General features: G+C 61.1%; 2 protein-coding genes across 7 annotated transcripts in view; one reads left to right on the top strand and one right to left on the bottom strand.

Annotated features, from left to right (window-relative positions):
* Nucleotides 1–26084, bottom strand: part of RNF123 (ring finger protein 123) — a 34187-nt gene that overhangs the window by 1248 nt on the left and 6855 nt on the right. For 3 of the 6 annotated variants that reach the window (XM_051852430.2, XM_051852429.2, XM_051852431.2), the window contains exons 4-35: nucleotides 24132–24211; nucleotides 23897–23991; nucleotides 23118–23172; nucleotides 22920–23005; nucleotides 22607–22693; nucleotides 22327–22394; nucleotides 22071–22196; nucleotides 21588–21702; nucleotides 21399–21503; nucleotides 20896–21021; nucleotides 20687–20779; nucleotides 20536–20609; nucleotides 19669–19786; nucleotides 19393–19492; nucleotides 19145–19206; nucleotides 18934–19005; nucleotides 18630–18750; nucleotides 17872–17973; nucleotides 16640–16746; nucleotides 16212–16410; nucleotides 15747–15892; nucleotides 15400–15483; nucleotides 14691–14798; nucleotides 6703–6880; nucleotides 5621–5695; nucleotides 5400–5487; nucleotides 5219–5306; nucleotides 5049–5133; nucleotides 3665–3804; nucleotides 3384–3572; nucleotides 3221–3296; nucleotides 3011–3095 (exon numbers count right to left, since the gene is read on the bottom strand). In XM_051852430.2, coding sequence (XP_051708390.1) covers nucleotides 3011–3095; nucleotides 3221–3296; nucleotides 3384–3572; nucleotides 3665–3804; nucleotides 5049–5133; nucleotides 5219–5306; nucleotides 5400–5487; nucleotides 5621–5695; nucleotides 6703–6880; nucleotides 14691–14798; nucleotides 15400–15483; nucleotides 15747–15892; nucleotides 16212–16410; nucleotides 16640–16746; nucleotides 17872–17973; nucleotides 18630–18750; nucleotides 18934–19005; nucleotides 19145–19206; nucleotides 19393–19492; nucleotides 19669–19786; nucleotides 20536–20609; nucleotides 20687–20779; nucleotides 20896–21021; nucleotides 21399–21503; nucleotides 21588–21702; nucleotides 22071–22196; nucleotides 22327–22394; nucleotides 22607–22693; nucleotides 22920–23005; nucleotides 23118–23172; nucleotides 23897–23991; nucleotides 24132–24211 — 3333 coding nt within the window. Of the gene's footprint in view, nucleotides 1–3010; nucleotides 3096–3220; nucleotides 3297–3383; nucleotides 3573–3664; nucleotides 3805–5048; nucleotides 5134–5218; nucleotides 5307–5399; nucleotides 5488–5620; nucleotides 5696–6702; nucleotides 6881–14690; nucleotides 14799–15399; nucleotides 15484–15746; nucleotides 15893–16211; nucleotides 16411–16639; nucleotides 16747–17871; nucleotides 17974–18629; nucleotides 18751–18933; nucleotides 19006–19144; nucleotides 19207–19392; nucleotides 19493–19668; nucleotides 19787–20535; nucleotides 20610–20686; nucleotides 20780–20895; nucleotides 21022–21398; nucleotides 21504–21587; nucleotides 21703–22070; nucleotides 22197–22326; nucleotides 22395–22606; nucleotides 22694–22919; nucleotides 23006–23117; nucleotides 23173–23896; nucleotides 23992–24064; nucleotides 24229–26084 lie in introns of all 6 variants that reach the window. The other 3 variants (XM_051852432.2, XM_051852433.2, XM_070050802.1) reach the window with 3 other exon arrangements.
* Nucleotides 152–9542, top strand: AMIGO3 (adhesion molecule with Ig like domain 3). Its single transcript, XM_070050804.1, has one exon. It carries the CDS (start codon nucleotides 374–376, stop codon nucleotides 1889–1891), a length of 1518 nt encoding a protein of 505 aa, XP_069906905.1. The 5' UTR covers nucleotides 152–373; the 3' UTR covers nucleotides 1892–9542.

A 26084-nucleotide genomic window follows, 5' to 3' on the forward strand; every position in this document is an offset into this window, starting at 1 on the left:
GTTCTTGCCGGATTCCCAACCGCATTCCCAACCGCTGCCCTTGGGATAGTGGCCCTCTGCTCGCGCCCCCTCTGGCGGCCACCCGGGACGCAGCCGCTCCGCCCCTTGCGACGGGAACCAATGGGAGCCGAGCGCCCCGCCCCCTGAGCCATGGCCTCCCGGGGAGTATTTAGGAGCCCGAGCGGGGCAGCACCGGGAGGCGGCTAGGAGAGCCGACCCAGGCGCGGAGTGCAGCGCGGCCCCGTCTCCCGCTGGGGGCCGTGGAGCGGCTGCAGCGCGCCTGGTGCCGCCTCGGCCCCAGGCCGTCCTTTGAACCACAGCGAGAGTGGGTGAGTCCAGGAGCTGCGACCCGCGCCCGGCCGCCGCCGCCACCATGGCCTGGCTGTTGCTGGGCGCAGTGCTGTGCATGCTGCGTGTCGGGCTAGGCACTGAGGGCTCCCCGCCTGCTGCGCCCCACAACTGCCCCTACAGATGCGTCTGCGCTGCCGACCTGCTGAGCTGTGCGGGTCTGGGGCTGCAGGACGTACCAGGTGCGTTACCTGCCGCGGCCGCACACCTCGACCTGAGCCACAACGCGCTCCAGCGCCTGCGCCCCGGCTGGTTGGCGCCCCTCTCCCGGCTGCACACCCTGCGCCTAGACCACAACGCGCTGGATGCGCTGGGTCGCGGCGTCTTCACCAATGCCAGCAGCCTGAGGCTGCTGGATCTATCCTCTAACGCACTGCGGGTCCTTGGCCGCCACGACCTCGACGGGCTGGGGGCACTGGAGACGCTGTTCCTGTTCAATAACCGCCTGGCGCACCTGGACGAGCACGCCTTCCACGGCCTGCGCGCACTGGGCAGACTCTACCTGGGCTGCAACGAACTCGCAGCCTTCTCGTTCGACCACCTGCACGGCCTGGGCGCGCCGCACCTGCGGACCCTGGACCTCTCCTCCAACCGGCTGGGGCACATCTCCGTCCCCGGGCTGGCAGCGCTGCCGGCCTTCCTCAAGAACGGCCTCTACCTGCACGACAACCCGCTGCCCTGCGACTGCCGCCTGCACCACCTGCTGCAGCGCTGGTATCAGCGGGGCCTCAGCGCCGTGCGCGACTTCGCCCGCGAGTACACGTGCCTCGCCTTCAAGGTGCCCGCCTCCCGCGTGCGCTTCTTCCAGCACAGCCGCATCTTTGAGAACTGTTCGGCTGCCCCAGCCCCGGGCCTCGAGCCACCGGAAGAGCTGCTGCACGCGCAGGTGGGTGGGTCCCTGAGGCTGCACTGCAACACCAGCACCCCGGCCGTGCGTGTGGCGTGGGTGTCACCGCAGCACGAGCTGCTCGTGGCGCCCGGCTCTCGCGACGGCAGCATCGCGGTGCTGCCCGACGGCAGCTTGGCCATAGGCAAGGTGCAGCAGCAGCACGCAGGCGTGTTCGTGTGCCTGGCCGTCGGGCCGCGCCTGCACCACAACCAGACCCTTGAGTACAACGTGAGTGTGCACTTCCCGCGCCCGGAGCCGGAGGCTTTCAACACGGGCTTCACCACGCTGCTGGGCTGTGCCGTGGGCTTGGTGCTGGTGCTGCTCTACCTGTTTGCCCCGCCCTGCCGCACCTGCTGCCGCTGCTGCCGCAGAGCCTGCCGCTGCTGCTGCCCGTGGCCTCGCGCGCCCAGCCCGCTCCAGGAGCTCAGCGCACAGTCCTCGGTGCTCAGCACCACGCCACCAGACGCGCCCAGCCGCAAGGCCAGCGTCCACAAGCACGTGGTCTTTCTGGAGCCGGGCAGGAGGGGCCTCAATGGACGCGTGCAGCTGGCAGTCGCCGAGGACTTGGATCTCTATAACCCGGTGGGCCTGCACCTCAAGGCCAGCTCCGAGTCTGCCAGCTCCACGGGCTCTGAGGGGCTCATGATGAACTAGGGGCCCAGACCTGGCCGGGCCCCGCCCCCTGCTGCAGGCAGAGAACGGCCGGAAGCTGCTGGAAAGCTCTGCACGGTCTCCCACATCCCGCGTGGGCCTCGACCTAAACCGCGATGGCCCCGCGTGCTGGCAGAGGGGTCGGCCTTAGCTGCCTCTGCCTCGCTGGGCGTGTAGTGCTGCTCTCCCTGCACACTCCCAGTGCCCGCCGGCGGGAGCTGAGTGCTGTTAGAGCCCTGGCACTGCAGCGCCAGGCCCCCGACAGGCTGCGGCAGCTTGCCCAGGAGGTCGCTCAGATCTAAGGAGGGGCTCCCAGGGACAGTAAGCCCCCACCTTCCAGAGGGCAGGGAGACAGACCTCCCCTCGGGTACAACACAACTTGCCCCTCCCCACCACCCTCCCTGCTCACAGCTTCAGCACGTCAAGCAGAGCCTGGTGGGCAGCCATACCCCGTGGGCGCCCGGCGTGAGCCCCCGCCCGAGGGGCTGTGCCCTCTCTGGGCAGAGGCGTCCATCACAGCCTGTCCCGTGGGCTCGTGGGACCACAGTGCAGGGCGTCCAGTGGTAAAAAGCCTGCCGAGCTCTGCCAGGCTGGGAGCGCCGGCCGGAACCCCATGTCCCTCGGGGGCAGGAGCCTCTTAAGCGCTGGCGCGGGCTGCAGTCTAATGGCTGGGGCGGTGCCCGGGCCTCATATGCATCTCACCACTCCTAAGAACGCGGGGGAGCGGGGGGGGCTGGGGACCCTCGAGGGTGGGGGTTGAGTGGGGAATCCACGGTGGCCCGGCCCCTGCGGTTGTGGAGTTTCTTAATAAAGGCGGTGCATGCTCATGCCGGAGCCTTGGCAGGTGCGGGGGCGCTCCGCGTCAGGCCTGGGTCCAGCAGCGCTCTCGCAGTGAGGGAGGCCCTCACCCCCACCCTGGCCCTCGTGCGCCGCCTGAGGCACGGCCACAAACCCCGCCCTGCGGGGGTCCCTGGTTCTCCTGCCCACCGGCTGTTTGGGCAGTTCAAGCCTCACCCTCTTCCCTGTGCTCCAAAGCCTGTACTGAGTCCCATTTCCACGACAGGCACACTGAGCCCCTAAGACACACGCAGCTCCCACGGGGGGCCCGCCCCCAGCACTCACTCTGAGGACGGACCGTGCACCAGGAGCCGCACCAGGATGCCCGTCACTGCCACCAGAATGGGGTAGTGGTCCACGCTCTCCAGGCCTAAGGGAAAGGTAGGGAAGGGATGACCCCAGGTGGCCCACAGCCCCAGGCCTGGCTGACTCAAGGGCGAGCCTGGCCGTCCCGCTGCAGACAGGCCGCCAGGAGCCGGGCACCCAGGTCCTCACCAGGCAGCCGCAGGGTGACCACACGGTCAAACAGGTTCCGCTCAGCTGTCACCCGGTTCAGCACCTGGTTCAGCAGCTGTGAGGGCAAGAGCCCATTGGTGGATGGGCAGGCTCGCATCAGGGCGTCCCCGGGGTCCCGCCCTCCTTGCCCGGATGGACACACCTGTGCCAGACGCCGCAGCAGCATCTCAGAGGTAGGCCGGGCCCAGTCGAGGAATATCTCGGGCACCAGGGTGATGGTCATCTCCAGGACACGCAGCAGGCTGACCGAGAGGTCAAAGCAGGTCGCACATACCTTGAGCTGCCGGCTGTCCACGAAGTTTCGCTCCAGGCGCTCTGCAGCCTGCTGGATCTGAGCCCCCAACACATGAGCAGGAAGCAGTGACAGCCTGACTGACCGCAGAGGCCCGCGACCCCCGGCCCGCAGGCCCCACCGCAGCCCACCTCTTGGATCATGCCGATGAACTCCGAGAAGGCCCAGTTGAGCTGGTTCAGGACGCTGTTGAGGAAGCTGGGCGCCACGTCGGGGCCCTGCCGCAGCAGGTCCGCCATGTGCTGCTGCAGCAGCGTGGAGGGGCAGGGCTCTGCGGGGCACAGGAGCTGGCGTCGGCAGGGGCTCCAGGACAGGGGCCCCTGCGGTCTGTCCCTGTCCTCACCCTCCGCCCTGAGCACAGATGGCTCCCTGGCGATGCTCAGGTCAGGAGGACAGGGGCGGGGGTTTAGGGCTAAACCCACCCTCTCCCTTGGCTGTACAACCACAAGCTCCCGCACCAAAGCCCTCCTAGCCAGAGCAGCCGCATGGCTCTGGGCCCCTCTCTGAAACTCTGGGTCAGACCTAGCCAGGGCGACTTGGATCCTTCCCCCCCGATTTCAAAGCCACCTCCAAGAGCCCACTCCTGTGCCTGTTGTCCTCTGTTGTGCTCCTCTGCCGCCCTTGGCCTGGCCTTGGCACATGGCCGAGGAGGTGGGCGCCATGTCTGGGCTGGCGGGCAGCAGTAACCAGAGCTCTCAGCCGCAGCTGGCCCGCATGCCTCCCCTCCCCTCCCGGTGCGAATCAATAGTCCCTGCCGCAGCAGGCTGGTATCCGCTTGCGGTTCAGTTCCGCCCCAGAGACAGGACCAAGACAATCGGCAAGGGCTTGCTGTGTGACTTTGCACAAGGCACTTGGCCTCTGTGGGGACACCTCTCAGACCAAGACACAGTCCCCAAGGGCAGACACACAGCAGGTGGCCGAGAGAGCCATGTTGCGGGGTGAGCCGTGTGTGGCGGGCCCTCTGCAAGCTAGACAGCCCAGGACCCTGGGCCAGGCTGTGGTGAAGGGCTTAGGCTCACCAGACTTTGCTGGACCCTCGACAGACAGCACAGCCTCTGTTCCCAAATGCCCCTTCCTCCAGGAAGCCCATGAGCACCCTCTGGGACTCTGGCCGACCAATCTGTGCCTCCAAGCCCTCGCCACATGTCCAAGGCTTAAGCCAAACCCTGGTTCTGGGGCCAGCAGATGACAAGGAGCAAAAGGACGCAGTGCTGGGACAAGGCCAGAGGTCAAGGAGCTGGCTCAGAGGGCGAGGCAGAGTTCACTGCAGGAGCTGCCGGGGGCTGGAGGGATGGGGCCTCCTCACAGTGACCCCTGCAGGCGTGCAGGCCCGGAAAGCACACATGGGGCTGAGGAGCAAGTGGGAGCAGCCCAGAGTCCCTGGGCTGGAAGGATGCAGAGAAAACGGAAACCCCAGAGGCCAGGCAGGGGCTCTGGGCCTAGCACAAGGCCAGGAGAGGCTGGAAGAGCCTCCAGGAACCCGAGCGGTAGGCACTCACCTGACCCGATACTTACTCTGCAGGCTGGGCAAACTGGCATCCTCGGGCTTGGTTTTCAGCAGGTGTGGTAGCCGTGTGTAGCGGTACCCAAACCCACAGCCCTGGGGGACGGATGGCAGTGGTCAGCAGAGCAGGGCAACCTCTCCATCCAGCTGGCCACAGCCACCCCCTCCAAGTCAGGCTTACCCTCCAGAGTCGCACCAGGATCCAGTTGGTCTGCGCCCAAGGCCGTTGCTCATAGGGAGCCAGGAGGCTCCTCACCATGGCAACACGCCTGTGAGGGCAAAGGGGTGGGAGTCCGGGGATGAGGCTGGGCACGTCGTGTGCAGGGCAGGGTGTGTGTGCCTCCCCCCAGACCCCCACTCACTGCTCCTCGGGGATCCGCTCCACAGCCCGCAGGGAGTGTGGGTAGCACACATAGCTGGCCAGGGCCTGCATCAGCGAATCTCGGATGTCTGCCGGGATAGGCCGGGCCTCAGCAAGTGCCTGGCCGGAGCCCTGGCCGCATGTCTTATGCCCATTCAGAATGCAGCCCACCAGGGCTGCCAGCCCAACCCCATCCCCTGGGCCCTCTGCAGGGCTTCTCACCAGTGCCCACGATACGCGTGTCGGCAAAGTGCTTGGCAAGGATGGCGGCCAGGCGTGTGAGGGTCTCTTCGTAGCCTGCAAGGGTGTGCAGTAAGAACTGGGAGCAAGGGGCTGGTGCTAGGGCTCAGTGGGTTAACGCCCTGGCCTGCAGAGCCAGCATCCCGTATGGGCGCCGGTTCTAGTCCCAGCTTCTTCACTTCCAATCCAGCTCCCTGACAGTGCACCTGGGAAAGCTGTGGAGGATGGCCCAAGTCTTTGGGCCCTTGCACCATGTGGGAGACCCAGAGGAAGCTCCTGGCTTCGGATAGGATCAGCTCTGGCCATTGTGGCCATTTGGGGAGTGAACCAGCGGATGAAAGACCTCTCTGCCTCTACCTCTGTAACTCTTTCAAATAAATAAACAAACCGGGAGCTGGGAGTGGGGGATCCCGAGGCAGGAATGCCCCTGGCAGGGTGGAAGGATCCAGGGTGGCATCTGGGGACATGGAGCAGGGCACTCACTGGCTGCTGGGGAAGGGGCAAAGGCAGATTCACTGTGGGGTGAGGACAGGTCCTGGACTCAAACCCGTGTCAGCACATGTGCCTATGAGCTGCACTCAAAGCCCCCGGGCACCCACAGCTCTGCCTCTGAATACAAAAGCCCACGCCGAGGCCAGGGTGCAGCACCAGGCAGGCCAGAGGCCCGACACTCAGCCCGACCCAAACCTCGGGTGCCCGGCCCGGCCCAGCCTGGAGTCAGTGTCTGCCAGAAGCCCCGAAGTGAGCCATTCCGCGCCGACCCCTGCCACACTCGGACACGGCAGCCACCTGGCAGCACCAGGAAGGAGAGGAAGGGGTGAAGGCCATGGGTCCCTCACCCTGCACTCCGCCTGGCCCGGGGAGGAGCGCTTGGTCCTGAGGCTGAGGCTGCAGGTGCCAGGGAAGGGAGCAAATGTTGGCTGTGGGCTGACGCAAGCAGGAACCTGCTGCCCCTTGTCCCTGTGGGGTGCACGCTGCGGGCAGGGGTGGCCCAGACCAGGGCTCATGCTAAGGGCCCCCTTGGTGCCACCCTTCCCTCACCCCAGCCAGAGTGGTCCCATTACCTGGGAGCTCCTCCATGCTGTGCACAGGGCCAAAGTAGTTCTTAAGAGCGCTGTAGCTGTTGATGGCCACGCTCAGGTAGAACTCGGGCATGAAAGCAAAGAGAGAACCCGTGCGATCGCCATGCTCGATGGTGCGCAGGCAGACACGCAGCAACCAGTAGATGTCCAACATCTTCTCCTGCAGAGAGCACACGGGGGCCGCTGGGCTGTCGGGCACGGCCAGGGGATCAGGAAAGACCTCCCTGGGGCCAGAACATCAGACGGAGAACTGGACTGCACCAAGTGTGGGCAGGGGCAGGCAACAGGTGTGCATGGGGCCTGGTGAGGGCAGCGCTGAGGACAGATGAGACCCAGGACTGCAAGAGGTGCTCACGACCACAGGTGCCTAGTGCATGGCAGGACAGCGCCGTGAGGGAGCCACAGCCTCGGCCTGGCCCGGGAAGGCAAGGCAACTAGATGGCCCGGGCTGGGAATGCACCACTGGGCTGTGGGGTCTATACTGCTTGGCGTAGTGGGGCCTCCATGGAGGTTAGAAGCACTACAGAAGCAGGCCTGCTGCTGGGCAGAGGGGCTGTAGCTTAGACTGACCAGAGCAGGGGAAGAGGCTCAGAGCAAGGCAGGGCGGAGCAAAGAGAAATTTTATTCTGCAGCTCCAAGGAGAGGAAGACGGGGATGGGGGTCCGTGTGAGCGCCACAGGGAGAGGCCACAGAAGACAAAGTCTGCCAAGGACGGCAGGAGGTGTGGGGCTGGGACAGCAGGGCACGTCGTGGCTAAGGCGGCCAGCAGCCCACACAGGAGGCCTGGTTCAAGTCCCAGGCGCTCCATTTCTACTCCAGCCTCCTGCTAATCTAAGGGGCAGCAGACCATGGTCCAAGTGCTGCCACCCACGTGGGAGACCCAGACTGAGTTCCAGGCTCCTGGCCTCAGCCTGGCCTGGTCCTGGCTACTGAAGGCATTTGGAAAGTGGACCAGCAGACGGAAGATCTCTCTCTCTCACTTTTTCTGTTGCTTTGCCTTTCAAATAAATGGAAATTAGAAAATAAACTTTTGGGGCTGGCGTTGTGGCGCAGTCGGTTAACACCCTGGCCTAAAGCGCTGGCATCCCCTATGGGCATTGGTTCGAGTCCCGACTGCTCTACCTCCATCCAGCTCTCTGCTATGGCCTGGGAAAGCTCCTAGCTCCTGGTTTCGGATTGGCACAGCTCCGGCTATCGCAGCCAACTCCAACTGAGGTGTGGACCATCGGATGGAAGACCTTTCTCTCTTTGCCTCTCCTCTTTCAAATAAAAAAATAAATCTTATAAAAAAAAAAGGAAAAAGTAAACTTTTTTTTATACAAGTCATGGAGGGGGCTGGCACTGTGGGCTGCAGGTTAGGCTGTCGTTCGCAGTGCTGGCATCCCATACGGGCACTGGTTTGAGTCATGGCTGCTCTTCCAATCCAGCTCCTTGCTCATGTGCCTGGGAAGGCAGCAGAGGATGGCCCTGGGCTTGGACCCCTGCACCCAGGTAGAAGACTCAGATGGAGCTCCAGGCTCCAGGCTTCAGCCTGGCCCAGCCCCAGCTGTTGTGGCCATCTGGGGAGAGAATCAGCGGATGGAAGACTGCTCTGTCTTTCCTTCTCTCTGTGTAACTCTACCTTTCAAATAGATGAATGTATTTTTTTTTTTTTTTTTGGACAGGCAGAGTGGACAGTGAGAGAGAGAGAGAGACAAAAGTCTTCCTTCCATTGGTTCACCCCCCAAATGGCTGCCACGGCCGACGTGCTGCGCCGATTTGAAACTAGGAGCCAGGTGCTGCCTCCTGGTCTCCCATGGGGTGCAGGGCCCAAGCACTTGGGCCATCCTCCACTGTACTCCCGGGCCACAGCAGAGAGCTGGACTGGAAGAGGGGCAACCGGGATAGAACCAGTGCCCCAACCAGGACTAGAACCCGGTGTGCCGGCGCCACAGGCGGAGGATTAGCCTAGTGAACCACGGCACCGGCCTCAAATAGAATGAATTAAAAAAAAAAAAAAAAAGTCATAGAAATCTGGAACTAAAAGATAAATCAAAAACAAAACAAAACTGCTAAGGGAAGGCCACAGTGTGGCTCCCGGTGGCTGTGTCAGGCCTCTGGGCCCCATCCCAGAGCCGGGGGGGGGGGGGGGGGGGCATCTGGACTTCACAGCAGCTCTGCACCTGCCCTATGCCTGTACACAGGAGGTCGCAGTGTGGGCCTGGGCGGTGGAGGTGGAGGCTCTGCTGCTGTGGGAGGAGGCGATGACAGCAGTGCAGGCGGAGGCCAGCAAGCGCAGGGACGTGGGCAGAAGGTGGGCAGGACTGTTTCTGGAAAGTGAAGACCCTGGGCCGGGCCAGCCGAGCGGGGAGGCAGGGTGAGGGAGCTGAGACACGAGACAGCCAGCGGCAGCTGTAGGCGCAGGGAGTGGCAAGGAAGGGCCTCCTGGGGCTTCTCCTTTCCCAACAGCAGCAGCTGAGTGAGGAGTGCTGAGGGCTGAGGGCGGGAATGCAGAAGCTACTTTAACATAACAAAGGTCAAACAAGACCTGCAACACCGCGGCGAGCCTGGAAACTCTAAGGCCCAGAGCCAGGTAAGAATGTCTGCTGTTTCTATTCACCATGGTAACTGGAATACCTAGCCAGAGCAACTAGGCAAGAAAAATAAATAAAAAGCAGCCAAACAGGAGGAGACTATGGTTCACAGACAGGAAGTGAAATGGAGAAGACTATAAGTCACACACACCTGTCAGACTCAACAAATCCAGCAAAGTCGCAGGACACAAAATCAACACACAAAAAGTAAGTTGTGCCTTGTCTACACCAACAAGGAACCACCCAAAAGGAAATCAAGATAAGAATTTCACTTATAATAGCATCAAAAATAGCAAAATACTTAGGAATAAACACAACCAAAGAAAATGTGGCTGAAACAAGTTAAGCATCTAATAAATGGAGGGAAACCTGTGTTCATGCATTGTGAGCTTAATTTTTTTTAAAGATTTATTTATTTATTTTTACTTGAAAGAGTTACACAGAGAGATAGAGAGAGAGAGAGAGAGAGAGAGGGAGGGGGGGGGGTCTTCCATTCGCTGGTTCACTCCCCAATTGCTGCAAAGGCCGGAGCTGCGCCAATCTGAAGCCAGGAGCCAGGAGCTTCTTCCCAGTCTCCCACGCAGGTGCAGGGGCCCCAGGACTTGGGCCATCTTCTACTGCTTTCCCAGGCCACAGCAGAGAGCTGGACTGGAAGAGGAGCAGCCGGGACTAGAACCGGCACCCATATGGGATGCTGGTGCCACAGGCGGAGGATCAACCTACTGTACCACGGCGCCGGCCCCGCTTAATGTTGTCAAGATATCAACACTGCCCAAAGGAATCTACAGGTTCACTGCAGTCCCTATCCGAATCCCAACTATATTTTTTGCAGAAAGAGAAAAGCCCACCCATTCCAGTGCAGTGGTGTAGCATGTGAATCTACCTCCTATGAGGCCGGCATCCCATATGGGCGCCGGTTCGTGTCCTGGCTGCTCTACTTCTGATCCAGATCCCTGCTAATGGCCACGGAAAAGCGGCTGAAGATGGCCCAAGTGCTTGGGCCCCTGCACCCGTGTGGGAGACCTGGAAGAAGCTCCTGGCTCCTGGCTTCAGCCTGGCGCAGCTCTCGCCGCTGTGACCATCTGGGGAGTGAACCAATGGATGGAAGCTCTCTCGCTCACTCTGTCTCTCCCTCTCTCTCTGTAACTTGACTTTTGAATAAATAAATGTCGTTTTTTAAAAAAAGAGAAATAAAAACCCATCCAAAAATTCATTTGGAATTGCAAAGGACTTAAAACAGGTGTGGGAAGTCTCACGCTCCTGATCTCAACCTTTGCAACAATAAAACGTGTGAGGCGGCCGGCGTTTGGCCCTGCAGTCAGCCCCTGCAGCCACCCCAGCGCAGACGCTCCAGTTCCTGACTTCAGTCTGCAGACCCTCAGAGGCTCCAGGAACTGGGCTCCTGCCGCTGCAGAGACCGGGGTGGACGTCTGGGTCCCTGCCTGCCTCAGCCTAGTCTCAGTCATTACAGGTATTTGGGAAATAGATCAGGAGCTGGGAGCTCTTCCTGTGTCTCTCAAATAAATTTAAAAACCAAACAAACTTTCAGAATCAAAATGCAACAAAAATTTAAAAACAAGGAGGAGGTGTTTAGTCCAGTGGTTAGAATGTCAGTTGGGAAGCCAGTGTCCTGTATCAGAGTGCCCAGTTCAAGGCTGGCTCCTCTGCTTCTGAGCTGGCTTCCTGCTAACGCTTACCCTGGGAGGCAGCAGAGGACGGCTCAAGTACTTGGGTCTCTGCCAACCACACGGGAGACTTGCGTTCATTTCTGGGCTCCTGCCTCAGGCCTGGCCCAGCGCTAGCTGCTGCCTGCATTTGGAGTGAACCAGCAGGTGGAAGATCTCTGCTACTGCTTTCTGCCCTTCAAACAGAATCAAAATAAACAAATTCTTCAAATTAAAAAAAAAAAAAAAAAAAAAAACATTGGATGGAAGATCTGTCTCTCCCTCCCTCTCTGTAACTGACTTTCAAATAAATAAACAAATCCTTAGTACTACAAAACAGCATAGTATTGGCATAAACACAGGGCTGGGGATGTGATGACATACCAGGATAAGCCTCCACCTGTGGCACTGGTTTGAGTACTGCCTGCTCCACTTCCCAAACAGCTCGCTGCTAATGGCCTGAGAAAGCAGTGGAAGATGGCTGAAATCCTTGGGCCCCTACACCCCCATGGGAGACCTGGAAGAAGCTCCTGGCTTCTGGCTTCAGATCAGCCCAGCTCCAGCCATTGCGGCCATCTGGTGAGTGAACCAGCAGATGGAAGTCCTCTCGCTCTATCTCTACCTCTGTGACTATGTGTCTCTAAATAAATAAATCTTAAAAAAAAAGATACACACACAGACCTATGGGATAGAACAGCCCAGAAATAAACCTGCAGATGTATGCTCAAATGACTTTTTCTTCCCAAGATTTATTTCATGATGTCGGATTTGGCACAATGTAGGATTCGGCAATGATACCATGGATATGATACCAAAAGCATATGCGACAAAAGAAAAACTAGATAAATTGGACAGGATCAAACCTAAAACTCTCAGGGCTGGTGCTGTGCTGTAGTTTAAGCATCTGCCTGCAGTGCCAGCATCTCATATGGGTACCAGTTCAAGTCCCGGCTGCTCCACCTCTGATCCAGCTCCCTGCTGATGGCCGGGGAAAGTGGTGGAAGATGGCCCAAGTGCTTGGGCCCCTGCATCCACCTAGGAGACCGGAAGCAGTTCCTGGTTTCAAAACAACCCATCTCTGGCCGTTGCAGCCATTTGGGGAGTGAACCAGCAGATGAAAGAACTCTCCATCTCTCCCTCTCTCTGTAACTCTGCCTCTTAAGTAAATAAATAAATCTTGAAAAAAAAAAAAAAAAAAAGCTCTTTGTGCACCAAAGGGCACAATCAATGGAATATAAAGGCCACCCACTGCTCACGAATCATGTATCTGACTAATATCAGGGGCTGATATCCAGGACACACAGAGAATTCCTACAACTCAATCACAACAAACCAAACAACCCCATCAAAAATGGGGAAAAGCACTTAACAGACATTTCTCCAAAGATGACGCCCAAATGACCAATAAGCACACGAGAAGACGCTCGACATCAGCAGTTGCTAGTGGGGTACAAAGACCCAGAGAGGCGCCGAGTCGGACTCACTGGGGTGGCTACTATCAAAAATACAGCAGAGGCCGGCGCCGCGGCTCACTAGGCTAATCCTCCGCCTAGCGGCGCCGGCACACCGGGTTCTAGTCCCAGTCAGGGCGCCGGATTCTGTCCTGGTTGCCCCTCTTCCAGGCCAGCCCTCTGCTGTGGCCAGGGAGTGCAGTGGAGGATGGCCCAGGTGCTTGGGCCCTGCACCCCATGGGAGACCAGGAGAAGCACCTGGCTCCTGCCATCGGATCAGCGCGGTGCGCCGGCCGCAGCGCACCGGCGCGGCGGCCATTGGAGGGTGAACCAACGGCAAAGGAAGACCTTTCTCTCTGTCTCTCTCTCTCACTGTCCACTCTGCCTGTCAAAAAAAAAAAAAAAAAAAAAAAAACCACAGCAGACGAGCGCTGCAGAGGCTGTGGAGCAGCTGGAGCCAGCGTGCACTGTGAGCGGGATGGTACAGGCCAACTTACACACAGAACTACTGCCTGACCCACAAGTCCCACTCTGGTTACATCCCCTGAGTGCATCGTGGCACAGTGGGGTAAGCTGCTGCTTGGGGTGCCTGCATTTCATAGGCATGCCAGTTGGAGTCCTGGATGCTCCACTTCTGATCCAGCTTCCTGCTAACGCACCTGGGAAGGCAGCAGAAGGTGGGAGACCAGGATGGAGTTCAAATAACTTATTTATTTGACAGAGAGAGAGATCTTTTATCTGCTGGTTCACTCCACAGAATGCCCACAAGAGCTAGGTCTGGGCCAAGCAGAAGCCAGGAACTCTAGCCTTGTCTCCCATGATGTATTCCAGCCACATTAGCAGGAGGCTGAATCAGAAGCACACAGTAGCCAGGACCCCAAAGAGGTACTCTGATATGGGACACAGGTGTCCCAGTGGCAACTTAACTTGCCACGCCACGACGCTGTCCCCATCATGTACACTCTATCCCAATTTAAAAAGAAGGCAGGGGTCGGCGCTGTGGCAAAGCAGGTAAAGCTGTGCCTGCAGTGTCAGCATCCCATACGGGTGCCAGTTTGAGTTCTGGCTACACCACTTCTGATCCAGCTCCCTGCTATGGCCTGGGAAAGCAGTACAAGATGAACCAAGTCCTTGGGTCCCTGCACCCGTGTGGGAGACCTGGAAGAAGCTTGAGGTTCCCGACTTCGGATCGGCACAGCTCCAGCTGTTGGTGGCCATTTGGGGAGTGAACCAGCAGGTGGAAGACCTCTCTCTCTCTCTGCCTCTACCACTGACTCACCTTTAAAGTAAATAAATTAAAAAAAAAGGGGGGGGGAGCAGAGAAATAGGAAGGCAAGGGTCCAGAGCAGATGGTGTGAGAAGGGGTAGCCAGACTGCGTAGGGAGGTCGGTGGTCCCTGTGCTGAGAAGAGGAGGTTCCTCTGCAAAGATCATCTGCAGGAGGCGAGGCTGTGGCAGCGGGGGGAGGGGGGCAGCTAAGAGGTGGCGGTGGTTTGGGTTTTGGGGAAGAGCCAGCAGAGTTAGGGACACAAAGGCCTGTATCCCTAAGCTCTGGGACAGGGCACACCCAAGACAGCAGATGCCCTGACACGGGCACTTGGGACAGTCCCGGCGCACGGGCTGGTGGTGGAGAGCTGCCACCACTGAACTTGCCACCTCAGACCCCTTCTGCAGTTCCTGTCCCTGATGGTGCTCCCTCCACATGACCTCTGGCGGGAAACCTGGGGCCACCTGACTCCCCCTTCACCTGTGCCCTTCTCCTGCATCTCTGGCAGAGGCCAGTCTGTCCATCCACACAGCCCAGCAGGCCTGGAGCCCTCGGAGGGCGAGGGCATCCTTCTCTTTCCCTGCCATGCATCTCTGGCGTCCAGGACAGCACGTGGCACAGTCCAGGCTTGGGGTTTATGTCACTGAACGAATGAGCAGGTGAATGCATGGGCAAGAAGGGAACACACGTGTCCTGGGGAGTGGTAGGTGAGGCGGGGGTGGGGTTCAGGAAAGACCACAGAGCCCCTGATGAGCTGGGAGAAGAGGCAGGCAGAGACAGACCTTGTCCTTGAGGCAATGATGCATGAGCTGGAGGCACACTGGTGGTCCAGAAACGGCCCCTACTCAAATCCTGGGGAAGTGGCGCGAGCCCACGGAGGGTCTTAAGGGGAAGGGGCCTCTGCACCAGAGGCCTGGGCTCAGGGGCTTCAAGGGTCCTGGCATGACCCTGCTTAGTCCACGGTCCTGCAGTGAGGCTGTGGGGGGAAGCCCCTGGCCAAGGTCACCCCGACTCACCTGGGAGTAGACAGTGGCATGCACCCACGCAAGGCGGCGGCTCAGGTGGTCAAGCTTCTCCGAGAACACCTTCTGGCTCTTGGTCAACTCCGCAAGGATGTCCTTCCTCTGGCAGCCACAGTGGAAGGACCATCAGGATGCTGCCCTAACCACCAGCGCCTGGGCAGCCGGGGGCTGGGCTCTGCTGCTGCTACTGACCCGCTGGTGACCCTCAACAGCTCTCAGGACGTGCAAGTGAGGCCCAGCTCGGGCCTGGATGCCAGAGCTGAGGCCCGGGGCTCTGCAGAGCACGGAGGGGAAGTCTGCCAGGGAGGCCCAGCCCGGGCACACTGGCCACGCTCCCCAGGCCAGGGACGGTGTGGCGGAGGGGCTCCGGGGGTAGGGGCTGGACTCCATTCCTGCTGACTCCGCGAGTGGCTGCAGAAGCACTCAGGCTAGATCCATAATTGACGAGGAGAGCGGTGCAGCAGCACTTAGTGGGCTGGAGGGGGGCCCCGGGCGCGGCGCTTGGATGACAGGGCTCAGGTCAGGCCCTGCTGCCAGCCCCGCTCTCACTGGTGTGTTTGGTCAGGGTGGGGGTGGGGACGAGGAGAACTAGGGGGCAGTCCCTGGAAGCAGATTCCCTTTGCAGGCTGCCCTAGGACCCCAGCAAGCCCCTGTCCCTGCCTAACCCCCTCTCCCAAGACCTGCCTGCCTGTCCGAGCCTTACCCGCTTGGGGCACCGGCGGATCTTGTCCTCTGTGTCCCTCAGGGCCGTGGCGTACTCGTTCACGTCGTCAGACACACCCACCATCTAGCACGGGACACCAAATGTGCAGGGCAACCCTTGGTCACCTCACGCAGGCTTCTGCAGACCCAGCCTGCACCCCGGCCCTGCCTAGTTCCCACTCTGGGGCCCAGGGCAGCCCCTCCTCAGAAGTCAGCCAGCTCAGGCCCAGACAGTAGCGGCAGAGAGCGGTCTTGCTGCATGCTCACGTGCTGCCCCCGGCACAGGCACCGTGGCAGGGCACACGCACCACACCCCCGCCCGGCAGGCAGGGGCCACCGCCGCGAGACCTTGCCCAGCTGCTGGTGCACGCTGAGATTATACATCATGATGGCGCCATCCAGGACTTCCAGCAGCGAGTTCTCGGTGAGCGGCTGCTCCGGCTCCTCAGGGGGCCGCCCCAGCAGCAAGCCTTCGTTCCAGTGGCTGCCCTCAACTGCGGGCGGAGGGCGGGCAGGTGAGGGTCGGGGCAGTCGGGTCCTAAGCCTGAGCCTGTGCAGGCTGGGTGGGCCCACAGCGAGACAGCGAACCCTCTCCCCCTCCCTGAGCCCAAGCCGGGGCCTGCAGGGAGCATGTGGCTGGCGGGGGAGGGTGGCAGGGCGAGGCCCGCCAGCACCAGGAACTATTTCTGCAGCATTGATTTCCTGCGCCCTTGGGAGGCTGCCAGGCCCCGGGGCTGAGGGGCGTGGGGCGGGGGGGGCTTCTCTGGCTTTGCTGGGGGCAGGGATGCCCTCCCGGCCACACCCGGCACCTACTGTCCTCCCGGGTCCTCTGCTCCACGCTCAGGGTGCGGACCTTCACTTTCTCCGAGGTGCTCAGGGGCCGCCGTGGGGTCATGAGGCTCACGGCTGCCGTGCTGAGGAAGCGGTTCGCTCGGCCCAGGGTTGGAGAGCTGAGCCAGCCGGGCCGAGGCAGGGGCAGGGCACCCCCCACGGCGAGGGCCTGTACAGGGCGCTGCAGTAGAGAGAGGGGGCCAGAGCAGCTCAGCTCCCAGCACCAGGCCCGCTCAGGGTTCCCCTGATCTGCGGGGTGGGGAGTGGAAGGAGGAGTTCCTCCTGCCCGCACTGTGGCAGGTGCCTGGTGAGAAGTCTCTTGGTGCGGAGGGGATGGCCCTGTGACACTCGCGCACATCTGAGGAGGGGAAGCCCCCTGGGAAGCCCCCAGCCTGTCCCTTGTGCAGCACCTGGGCCGCAGCAGGGGCTGGCTCCTCATCCTCGTCCAGGTCGTCCATGGTGGTCGCCTGGAGCTCCAGCGGGTCGATTACAATGTTGGCTTTGGAAGCAAGGTCATCTAGGAGGAACAGCAGGAGGCCTCTTAGGCTGGGGGAGGAGTGAGAGGCCCCTGGGTCGGGTTGCCCAGGACAGCATGGGATCACAAGGCTAGGCAGGAGGCCTCGGGGGGCCCCACACACCACTGTGCCTGTCCCTCAGCCCCCACGTACCCCAGCCCAGCCTCCTCTCTGCATCCCAAGGGCCCCGTGCGCAGCAGCAGCTCGGCTGCAGGGGGCATGCCCCCCCCCCCCCGCTTCAGGTCCTGCCTCCGTTTCCCCGACCTCACACTCTCCTCCTCTGCTCCCCAAACAAGAGGAGACCCCTGGGCTGCCCAGGCCTCTGCTCGCCCCACCCTGCACACTGCCCTGGGAACCAAGCCTCAGCCCAGGTCAGTGCCCCTCCACACTGACAGCTGACTGTACCAACTGTGGCTGCAGCCCAGGCCCCACTCCCAGTCACGGCCCTGGGCACCACAAACATCCAACGGCCACCACTGAACTTGCCACCTCAGAGCCCTTCTGCAGTCCCTGTCCCTGATGGTGCTCCCTCCACGTGACCTCTGCCGGGAACCCGGGGCCACCTGACTCCCCCTTCACCTGTGCCCTTCTCCTGCATCTCTGGCACAAGCTCTCACCCTGCTGCCTGGAAAAGGCCTCCCTGCCTCCTTTGCAGCCCCTGCACTCTGCTTTCCATGCTGCAGTAGCCAGCGCAGACCCCCAGCCTCACCCCCTGCCTCTATGACACCTGCTTTGCGGCCTCTTAGGGCCCTATCTCCCAGCACCCCGCCTCCACAGCACTGCCCGGCACCTCGGGCCGTGCTGGTGCCCCGTCTTCGCTCACCCTGTGCTCCCAGCCTTGCCCCTGCAGCACCTCTATGTCCCCCGCCCCCAGCCCACCCAGATCCCGGGTCCCGTCAGCACGCCTGACCCTACTTTGCGACAGCCCTCCCAGCCTTCCTGGGGGCGGGTACTGCAGGGAAGGGAGAGCTGGCTGAGCGGCAGAGGCTTGAGAAGCCGAGCCAGCAGAGGCACACCGCCTGCTGGAAGGGTGGAGACGCGAGCGCCCTCTGGTGGGCCCAGCATAGCTCAGCACTTACAGCAGAGCAGGCTCAGGGACTGCTCACTGCCCAGGGGACTGCACACACCTTTGAGGGTCTTCCGAAGATGTGAAAGGAGGCCCCCGAGGCGCTGCAAGTCAAAGTAGTCCACTTTGCCATTATAGAAGACCTGGGGTGGGATGTAGGCCTCTGCAAGGGGTCAGGGAGGCCGAGCCGTCAGTCAGGGCCCAGCAGAAAGACCCTCCCCAAAGCCCCCTTCCCCCCAGCTCGGGCCTAGCACAGCCAGGGACTGCTGGCTTTGGCCACCCACCCACCAAGGCAGAGAATGGGGCCGAGAGCCTAGGCCTCCCCTAGCTCCCCCACCCCATCAGTAACAACGCAACTAGGGAGGAAGGGGGAGTTCTCATCATCAGTCACTCGCGGGACAAGCAGTGAGGGCCCACCCCCAACCCTTGGGATGCCCTCATTCAGGGTGGCTAAAGCTCCCGCTGACCCCTGGGGACTCTGTCCCACACAAACAAAAAGGTCCCCCAGCACCCACCCAAGGCAGCCTTACGAAGGACTGCACAGAGCTGGGTGGGCTAGGGACCGAGGACAAGAGCCCGTAATGGGAAGGAGCCTGTGGGGACAGTGAGAGCAAACGTGGGTTCAGCAGTCCAGGAGGGCAGGGCTCCTGCTGCCCCAGTGCAGAAGCCACCTGTAGGTAGGGAAGGACTCAGCTGGGCGGGAGGCGGGGGCCAGCCCCCTCCCCACCCCTTTAGCTCAGCGCTCCACACCAACACTGCAGACTGCTCTGGGCCTGGCCCTGCCTAGCCTCGCCGACCTAGGGCCCTGGCACCACTCACCCTCACTGCAGGAAGCACGGGGGTTGGAAGCCTTGTATTCATCCCAATAGTACCGCAGGGCGGAAATGAGCCGGTGCAAGAAGCAGACCATGTACTCGGGGGGGCAGAGCATGGGCATGTTCTGGGGGCAAGGGAACACAACAGGCATCGGTGCCAGGCCAGAGCCCAGCTCATCCCAGGCCCTGCCCCGGGACCCTGGGGCGAGCAGGGCTGCTGCGGCCCGAGAGGTACTGGAAGCCAGGGCGCAGCCCCCACAGCAGAGTCGGGGGTCCTCAACAGGCAGGCAGGCCTTGAGGGCACCTACCCCCCGGCCACTGGCGTTCTCTTGCAGAAACTTTCGAAACTTGGTCAGGAAAATGTACCTAGAAGCTTCACCCTTAAAAGGAGAGGGGAAAACGAGCCTGAAATGAACGGAGCATGCTGGCCCAGCCCAGACGGGCTCAGTGTCCCCTGGTCTCGGGGCCCAACATGCTACCCCTCCCCTGGGACCCGCCGGGCGTGTGGGAGTCACTCACCCCATTGTCATCTTTATTGTCCAGCAGCAGCTTCAAGATCTGGACCTGCAGGGCTTCCACCACTAGGGGTGGGCAGCGAACAGGGCCCTCAGCTCCCAGGAGCAGGAAGGGGTAGCAGGTCTGGGAGAAGCCTCCACCCACCAGTAGGGCTCCTCAAACCCAACCCAGGCATGGTCACTACCAAGCACCCCGCAGGGACAACCACCAGGGACCACCACCAGGGTCCCCCCGCCCTCGCCAGGGCTGACCTTCAATGCGCTTCTTGAGCCGCTGGCAGCCCCGTTCGTAGGCCCTCCGGCGGGGCCGCTCCTCCGCGGCCTCCGCCCGGTCCTCCGCGCTGTCTTTGCCCTAGACAGGAACGTGGGCACACACCACAGAGGAGTCACCTAGAACCCACCTAAGGCTACTTCAAAGACCCCACCCCAGCACCAGGACTGCAGGGACCAGAGCTGGAGAAGAGATCTCATGGGCTAAGCGCCAGGTAGCTCGGCTCCCCTGAACCACCCTCAAGGGATGCTGCTCACCTCCCTGCTGGAGCGGTGGGGCCACCACGTGGTGGGAATGAGCTCCTGCAGGCCGGCCTCCTCCACGCGCAGGGGGCTCTTGATGTAGAAGAAGACCACTGACCGGAGCACGTCGAAGCTGGTGGCAGTCAAGGCCCAGCTCTACTCACCACGGTGACCCCTGTACACCGTCATGGGGCCGCCTGGGAAGTCCACACCAGGCCGCGCCCACCAGGGCTCTCCCACCATCCGGGGTTCCACTGCCGCTATGTGCCGCCTGTCTCCCCAGATCATGAGCCTCGAGAAGACCTCTGGCTGTCAAGCCCATCAAGCCCAGCACCTAGCAGGCGCATGGCAAGGCTTGTCACAGGAGCAGACGGCTGCGGGAAGGGAGGCAGAGAGGCCCTGGGTCCAACCCTGGTCCCCGTGTCGCCCAACTTTTTCTGCCTCTCGAGCCCAGAAGACCCAAGAGCAGGAAGATGACCCTAAGGTTAGGCCTCCCAGCCAGGGGCCCAATGCTGGGCTTGCCCTCTAGATCGATGCACGTCTCAACATTTTGGGGAATCAGCAAGGGCTGCCGCCCCGATCTCCGTGGCAGAACACGGTCAAAGGGACAGGCACCTGCAGAGGACAGGCCTTGGTGGTCCTTCCCCCACTGCCACATAGCCTGGAGCCTGCAGTCACCCACAAGCCCTTACTCGGGTGGGCTGCGGGCTCGGGTCCTCTGCCCTGTCTTTCCTCCGTGGCTGCCCCTGGGACAAGGGCTCACATACTGGGCAGCTCTGGGCCTCCTGAGCCTCCTGGGGGACTGATCACTGCCCTCCCTGGCCTCTGCTGACCCCACAGGATGCCACATGTCTCGCTGGCCTGGCAGCAAGGGGAGGATACAGGACGTTGCTAAGCAGAAATTTGCGGGACTTCTGATGTCTCAGGATGGCGATGGTGAGCCGCAGGTAGTGGATCTGTGGAGAACGGGTGCTCAGGGCGGGTGGGTGAGACCCAAGGGGCTCAGGGCAGGGACAGGTTAGGGTGCTCCCACCTGCAGGCCCAGGTCCGGGACGATGGGCGAGAACCGGTACAGCCGCAGCAGAGACATCATCAACTGCTTGAGGCAATCCTGTACCTCGTAGTCCTGGGGGGCGGGGTGGGGGGAGATGCCAGGGCAGCCATTTCAAGACCCTCCCCTACCTCTCCCTCACCCCAGCGGAGCCTGGCGGCCTAGCCTGAGGCTGGGGTCAGGAGCCTCACCTCCATGAAGAGCCACAAGAGGTCCAGGATCTGGTGCACCGCCGACTGCGCCTGTGCGGGTGTGGCCTTCTCCACGATGCCCAGCAGGAAGCTCATGAGCACAGCCTCCACCAAGTACACCTGGTGCTGCGGCGAGAGCAGGCGGTGAGGGCGGCCTGCTTGGGCACGTGGCCGAGGCCCTGCTGAAGGCTCAGGCCTGAGGCAGAGCCGTGGGTCCCACCAGCAACCCCGACGCGTGGATGAGCCCTTCCAGAGGCTAACAGGGCCAGGAAGGGTCTCCGTCCCACGGCCCTTCTCGGGCTCAGCACACGCGCTTTTCTCACACCCTGCAATCCTTTCTCGATGTCCCCTCCTCCCCGGGGAACGGTCCTTCAGGTCTGAGGACCCCACGCCCATGGGGATCCTGTAGGGGACACTACTGGGCCTCGCGCACCACAGCATCCCAACGCCTGGCATGGGCGTGTCCAGCCAGACACGCCTTCCCGCCTGCGAAGTCCCCTCACCAGGAGCGGGGCGAAGCGATGGAAGATGTGGGCCAGTGTGAGGAGGACAGTGGGCTGGCCCTGCAACTGCCACTCAGAGCTCTCCTTCTCCACCAGCCGCCCTTCCTGGTGGGGAACACGGGGAGAGAGGGCTGTGAGGCCCTGAGGGCCATGCAAGGGCCCAGAGCACCCGGCCAGCCCCTGGCTCACCATGGGGTCCAGCTCCACGCTAAGCACTGCCCGGAAGCAGCCCAGCAGCCTCTGTGCCCGCGTCAGGTCAGCACACGGGGGGTCCTGCAGGGGCCGATAGCCCGCCACAGGGTAGGTGCCACAGAGTTAAGGCAGCAATACCTGATCTGTGCTCAGAGGCAACCCGCCCTCCCCAGGAGACCCGAGGAGGGGTCAGGGCCCCAGGGCAGGGCCGTGGTGTCCGGTCTGCGTCACTGCTCCCCACGGCCTCTCTGCGGAGTGAACGTTCTCTTGCCACTTCATGGTCGACATCTATTCAGGGGAAGCAACAGAGGGCCCCACCCGGCCAGGTGGCTGCAAGGTTGTGGTCCTCGGCACCCACCTAGGCTGCGCCCTCCCACTCCTCACAGCAGCAGCCCACGATGCTCCAGACGCAGGAAGCCTCTCAGCCCAGGTTCCCTGGGAGTTTCCAAGCGGCCCGCAGCCACCTTCCCAAAACGATATCGCAGCGGACGGCTGCCGAAGTTGAAAGCCACGGACTCCTTGAAAGAGAGGCTGATGGCAGGGAAGTAGGCCATCCCCAGACCCCTGGACAGGTTCTCAAAGGCGGTGCCCAGCGACACACCGTTTCTGGAGGAGAAGGGGGGTGTTGTGAGCCAGTGCTAAGAAAGGCGTGGCTGCCCACCCTCAGGCTCCCCTCACAGGCACAGGGAACCTGAGGCCGGTCTGCGGGGCCTGAGGCCTGAGGTGGGACACTCACAGGCAGAAGGAGAGAGTGCCATCGTCCAGGTCGATGAGGCAGCTTACAATGTCCCCCGCTGCCCATGCCTGCCGCAAAAGGTGGCCCTGAAGACACACAGAAGCCCAGCGGCCCACCCCCTCTGCAGCCCCAGCTGCGCTTCCAGGACCGCCCAAGGAGCCTGGCCACACGAGGACAGAGGTGCCGCGCAGTCTCTCCTGCCGGTCCAGTGGCTCCAGATTAGCTTGGGGATGGTCACAGGGCAGGTGACCCAGCTGACTCGTATGAGGCGTGCTCTCACCTTGCCGTAATTTGTGGTGGTCACGTTCCACTTGCGCACCCGGTTGCCATCATAGGCGTAGGAGTTGTGTGTGTCGCCCACCCCCTCCTAGGGAGGAACTGCCCGTGAGGTTGGGGGGCAGGGAGGGGCAGGACCAGAGCCCACCTGTCACCACCCTCAGACCCACCTGGCTCTGGAGAGGGCAGCTGATGCATTCAGGAAAGGGGAGAGGGGTTTCTCTGGGCTGGGGGCCCTGGGCTGAGGGGGGACGCACTCCTCCTCCAGAGAGAAGGCCAGGCCCAAGGGCTGCCAAAGGCCCCTCCACCACGTGTACCTCCTGATTGAAGCGGCAGTTGATGGTGCACCAGCCGATCTGCATGAGCCCCTGCGAGGAGATGAGCACCTCGTAGACCCACTTCCCTGGAGAGAGCCGAGTCAGGCGTTACGGGTGGACAAGGACCGCCTCTCGCCTCGGACTTGGGTCCTCAAACTTCCTCCCGACTCCCTGGGCTGCAGCAGAGGATGGCCTCACCTTTGTACACACACGTGGTAGAGCGGATGGTGCCAAAGTTGCTGTGTCCAATCACCTGGGTGAAGGAGAGGGGTGGTCAGCTTCCTTTTAGCTATATAGACTTCCTTCCCCACCTCCACCTGAGCCGGCCCTGGGGTGCTTCCCTCCACGGCAAGCACCACACTGCACCTGAACAGTGTGGCAGAGGCTAGGCCTGTGTCAGCAGGGAATCTGGGTCAGGGCCATGCTGGGAAGACCTTGGGGCTGTGGCTACCTCAAGAGGGTTTCAGGGCTATGTCTGCAGGTTTGGGGGCTGAGGACATCATGGGCTGGGGCCAGGTCAGGACCAGGTTAGAGCTGTGGCCCCATCCAGAGGAGTGCAGAGACCAGGGCCACATCAAGAGAAGCCTGGGCTATGTCACAAGGAGATGGGCAGGACTGGTGCTGTGGTGCAGCAGGCTAAGCTGCCGTCAGTACTGCTGGCATCCCACAAGGGTGCCAGTTACAGTCCTGGCTGCTCTTCTAATCCAGCTCTCTGCTAATGAGCCTGGGAAAGCAGCGGAAGACAGCCCAAATCCTTGGGCCTCCGTGTCCAGAGGGAGACTCAAAATAATCTCCTGGCTCTTGACTTCGGTCTGGCCTGGTTCTGGCTATTGTGGCCATCTTGGGGAATAAACCAGCAGAAAGAAGACCTCTCTTATCCTCTCTCTCTCTCTTTCAAATAAATAAATAAATCTTTAAAAAAAAAAAAGAAGAAGAAGAAGAAGATGGACCTGGGGCCCACATTTCAACACACTCACCCCCAGGAGGTCATCGTCCACAAGGAGAAGCCCTTCAAAGCCACCCGTGTGGTCCAGGACCACGGTGGATGGGCCGAGCCGCCCTTCAACCTGTCCTGCAAAGGGGAGAGGTGTGGGGTCAGGCAGAGCAAAGCATCTGACAGAACGTAGAGAGGGTACTGAGCTCACCAGAAAAGTCTCCAGGGCCCTCCAGGTCCCCGTTCTGCACCCCAATGCACTCCAGGCTGTCACATACCCTGGCTTTCTTCATCTTCACTGTCCACCTGCAGCAGCTGGTCCAGGTGTTCTGGAAGGTTCTGGAAGTTCAAGGGTTTCCTGGGGAGAGTGAGAGGCTGCCAGGGGCCCACAAGTCCTTGAAATCAGCCGGATGACACTAACCCCTGACTCCCCTCCCTCCCCAGAGCTTCAGAGGGTGGCTGCCTAGATCCCAACACGCAGAAGTGTGGAAAGCTGGATTATCCTCTACTCGCAAAATGGTAACAAATCCTACTCTGCACACTGAGGACTGTTAAACGTGACAGTTCCTCTAGGCCCTAATCCCCTAACTGTAAAGAGCAACAGCTCCACGTCAGAGACACCTGAAGAGTCTAGGAAGCACACACGTCCTGGGCAGAGCCCAGGGCTGTGCACTCTTGAAGGTGGTTGTGTTGATACCTGAGAGAAGGCTGGAGAAATTCCAGTCCCCGCAATGGCCAGCACCAGGCTCACCTGGGCCAGCCCCTGACCTAGGCCTACGGTTCCTTTGCAGGCAGATTTCCAGTCTCCCACCACCCAGCCAGGGGAGTCTGTGCAGACTGACATGTCCTGGCATTAGCTGCTGTGCTGGCTCTGTCCATTTGTCCATAGATGGCCAGCAGAGCACAGGGCACACCTGTCTGACACCTGCTGCAGCCAAAAGGCTGGAAAAATCTGTCAGGGCAGCCCCATGATCCTCTTAGTACACATGCTCAGAGAAGAGAAAGGTCACTGTGAAGTGCTGGCCAGCTCTGTCCTGAGCTCAACTGCTAAGAATAGCAGAGAGCAGGGTGGTGGTAACCAGCGGGACTTGGAGCAGAGGCCTGATGCCCCTCTGCAGCCAGCCCCAAGACAGTCAGCACCTGCCCTGACGCCTTTAATCCCAGTTCCCATCCCACTCATCCGACCAGACAGTAGGCTCTGGAAGGCTCTGGATGGGTCAAAGCACCACCTCTGGCAAGGTAGACCAGGTTTGGGGGACCAAGCCTTTCCCTGCTGTAAGCTGCTACTGACCCTGAGCTGCAGGAGGTGGACATGTGCCAAGGTCCCCCCTCACCCCTGCTGAGCCCCAGGCCAAGCCACGCGGTGCCCAGTAGCATGGAGGGCTAAAGCCTATCCCATCTTTGAATACACAAATGGGCCCAAGGGGAAAGGAGGTTCCTCAAAAGCAGTTCTTGCTGGCCCACACTTGAGAGAACTACTGGGTACCATCCCCCAAAACAAAGCTTCTGGCTGCCCCAAGAACTGACCCCACAGCTATGGGAAGTCATCCTAGACAGCCTCCCCAGAGTGCCCGCAGCACCAGTTTGGCCAATCCTAGCACTTGCCTGCCGCTTCTGGATTCCCAGGTCCCAGCCCACACCAGTGATGGACGGCCCTGCCACCTGCTCTCCCTCCTGGCGGCCACAGCGCTGGCAGCAGGACCATCTCTGGTGTCAGACGAGGTAGGGCTCAGATGGCCCTGGAAACGGGCCAGGACTAGGGCTGGGTACAAGTAGGAACCCTCTGATCATCACAGCTACGGAAATATAATAGGCAATGACACAGCTTTTGGGGGCTGGCAAAGGAGAGGGATGGGGGCAGGGAGAGCTTCTATAGTTCTTTGAAATCATTTGGCAACCATCTTAAAGTGATTGTGGGGGGCAGTGCTGTGGCGTAGCGGGTACAGCCACCACCTGCAGTACCGGCATCCCATATGGGCACCGGTTTGAGCCCTGGCTGCTCCACTTCTGATCCAGCTCTCTGCTTTGGCCTGGGAAAGCACGGGAAGATGGCCAAGTCCTTGGGCCCCTGTACCCATGTGGGAGACCCAGAAGAAGCTCCTGGCTCCTGGCTTTGAATCGGCCCAGCTCTGGCCATTGCGGCCAGTTGGGGAGTGAACCAGTGGATGAAAGACCTTTCTCTTTCTGTCTCTCCTCTCTCTGTGTAACTCTGACTTTCCAATAAATAAATA

This window comes from Oryctolagus cuniculus, chromosome 10 (genome assembly GCF_964237555.1).
Source record: "Oryctolagus cuniculus chromosome 10, mOryCun1.1, whole genome shotgun sequence".
Lineage (NCBI taxonomy): Eukaryota > Metazoa > Chordata > Mammalia > Lagomorpha > Leporidae > Oryctolagus > Oryctolagus cuniculus.

What these genes read in the sequence shown, in the direction of transcription:
- AMIGO3 (XM_070050804.1), top strand. Translation starts at nt 374, where the DNA reads ATGGCCTGGCTGTTGCTGGGCGCAGTGCTGTGCATGCTGCGTGTCGGG.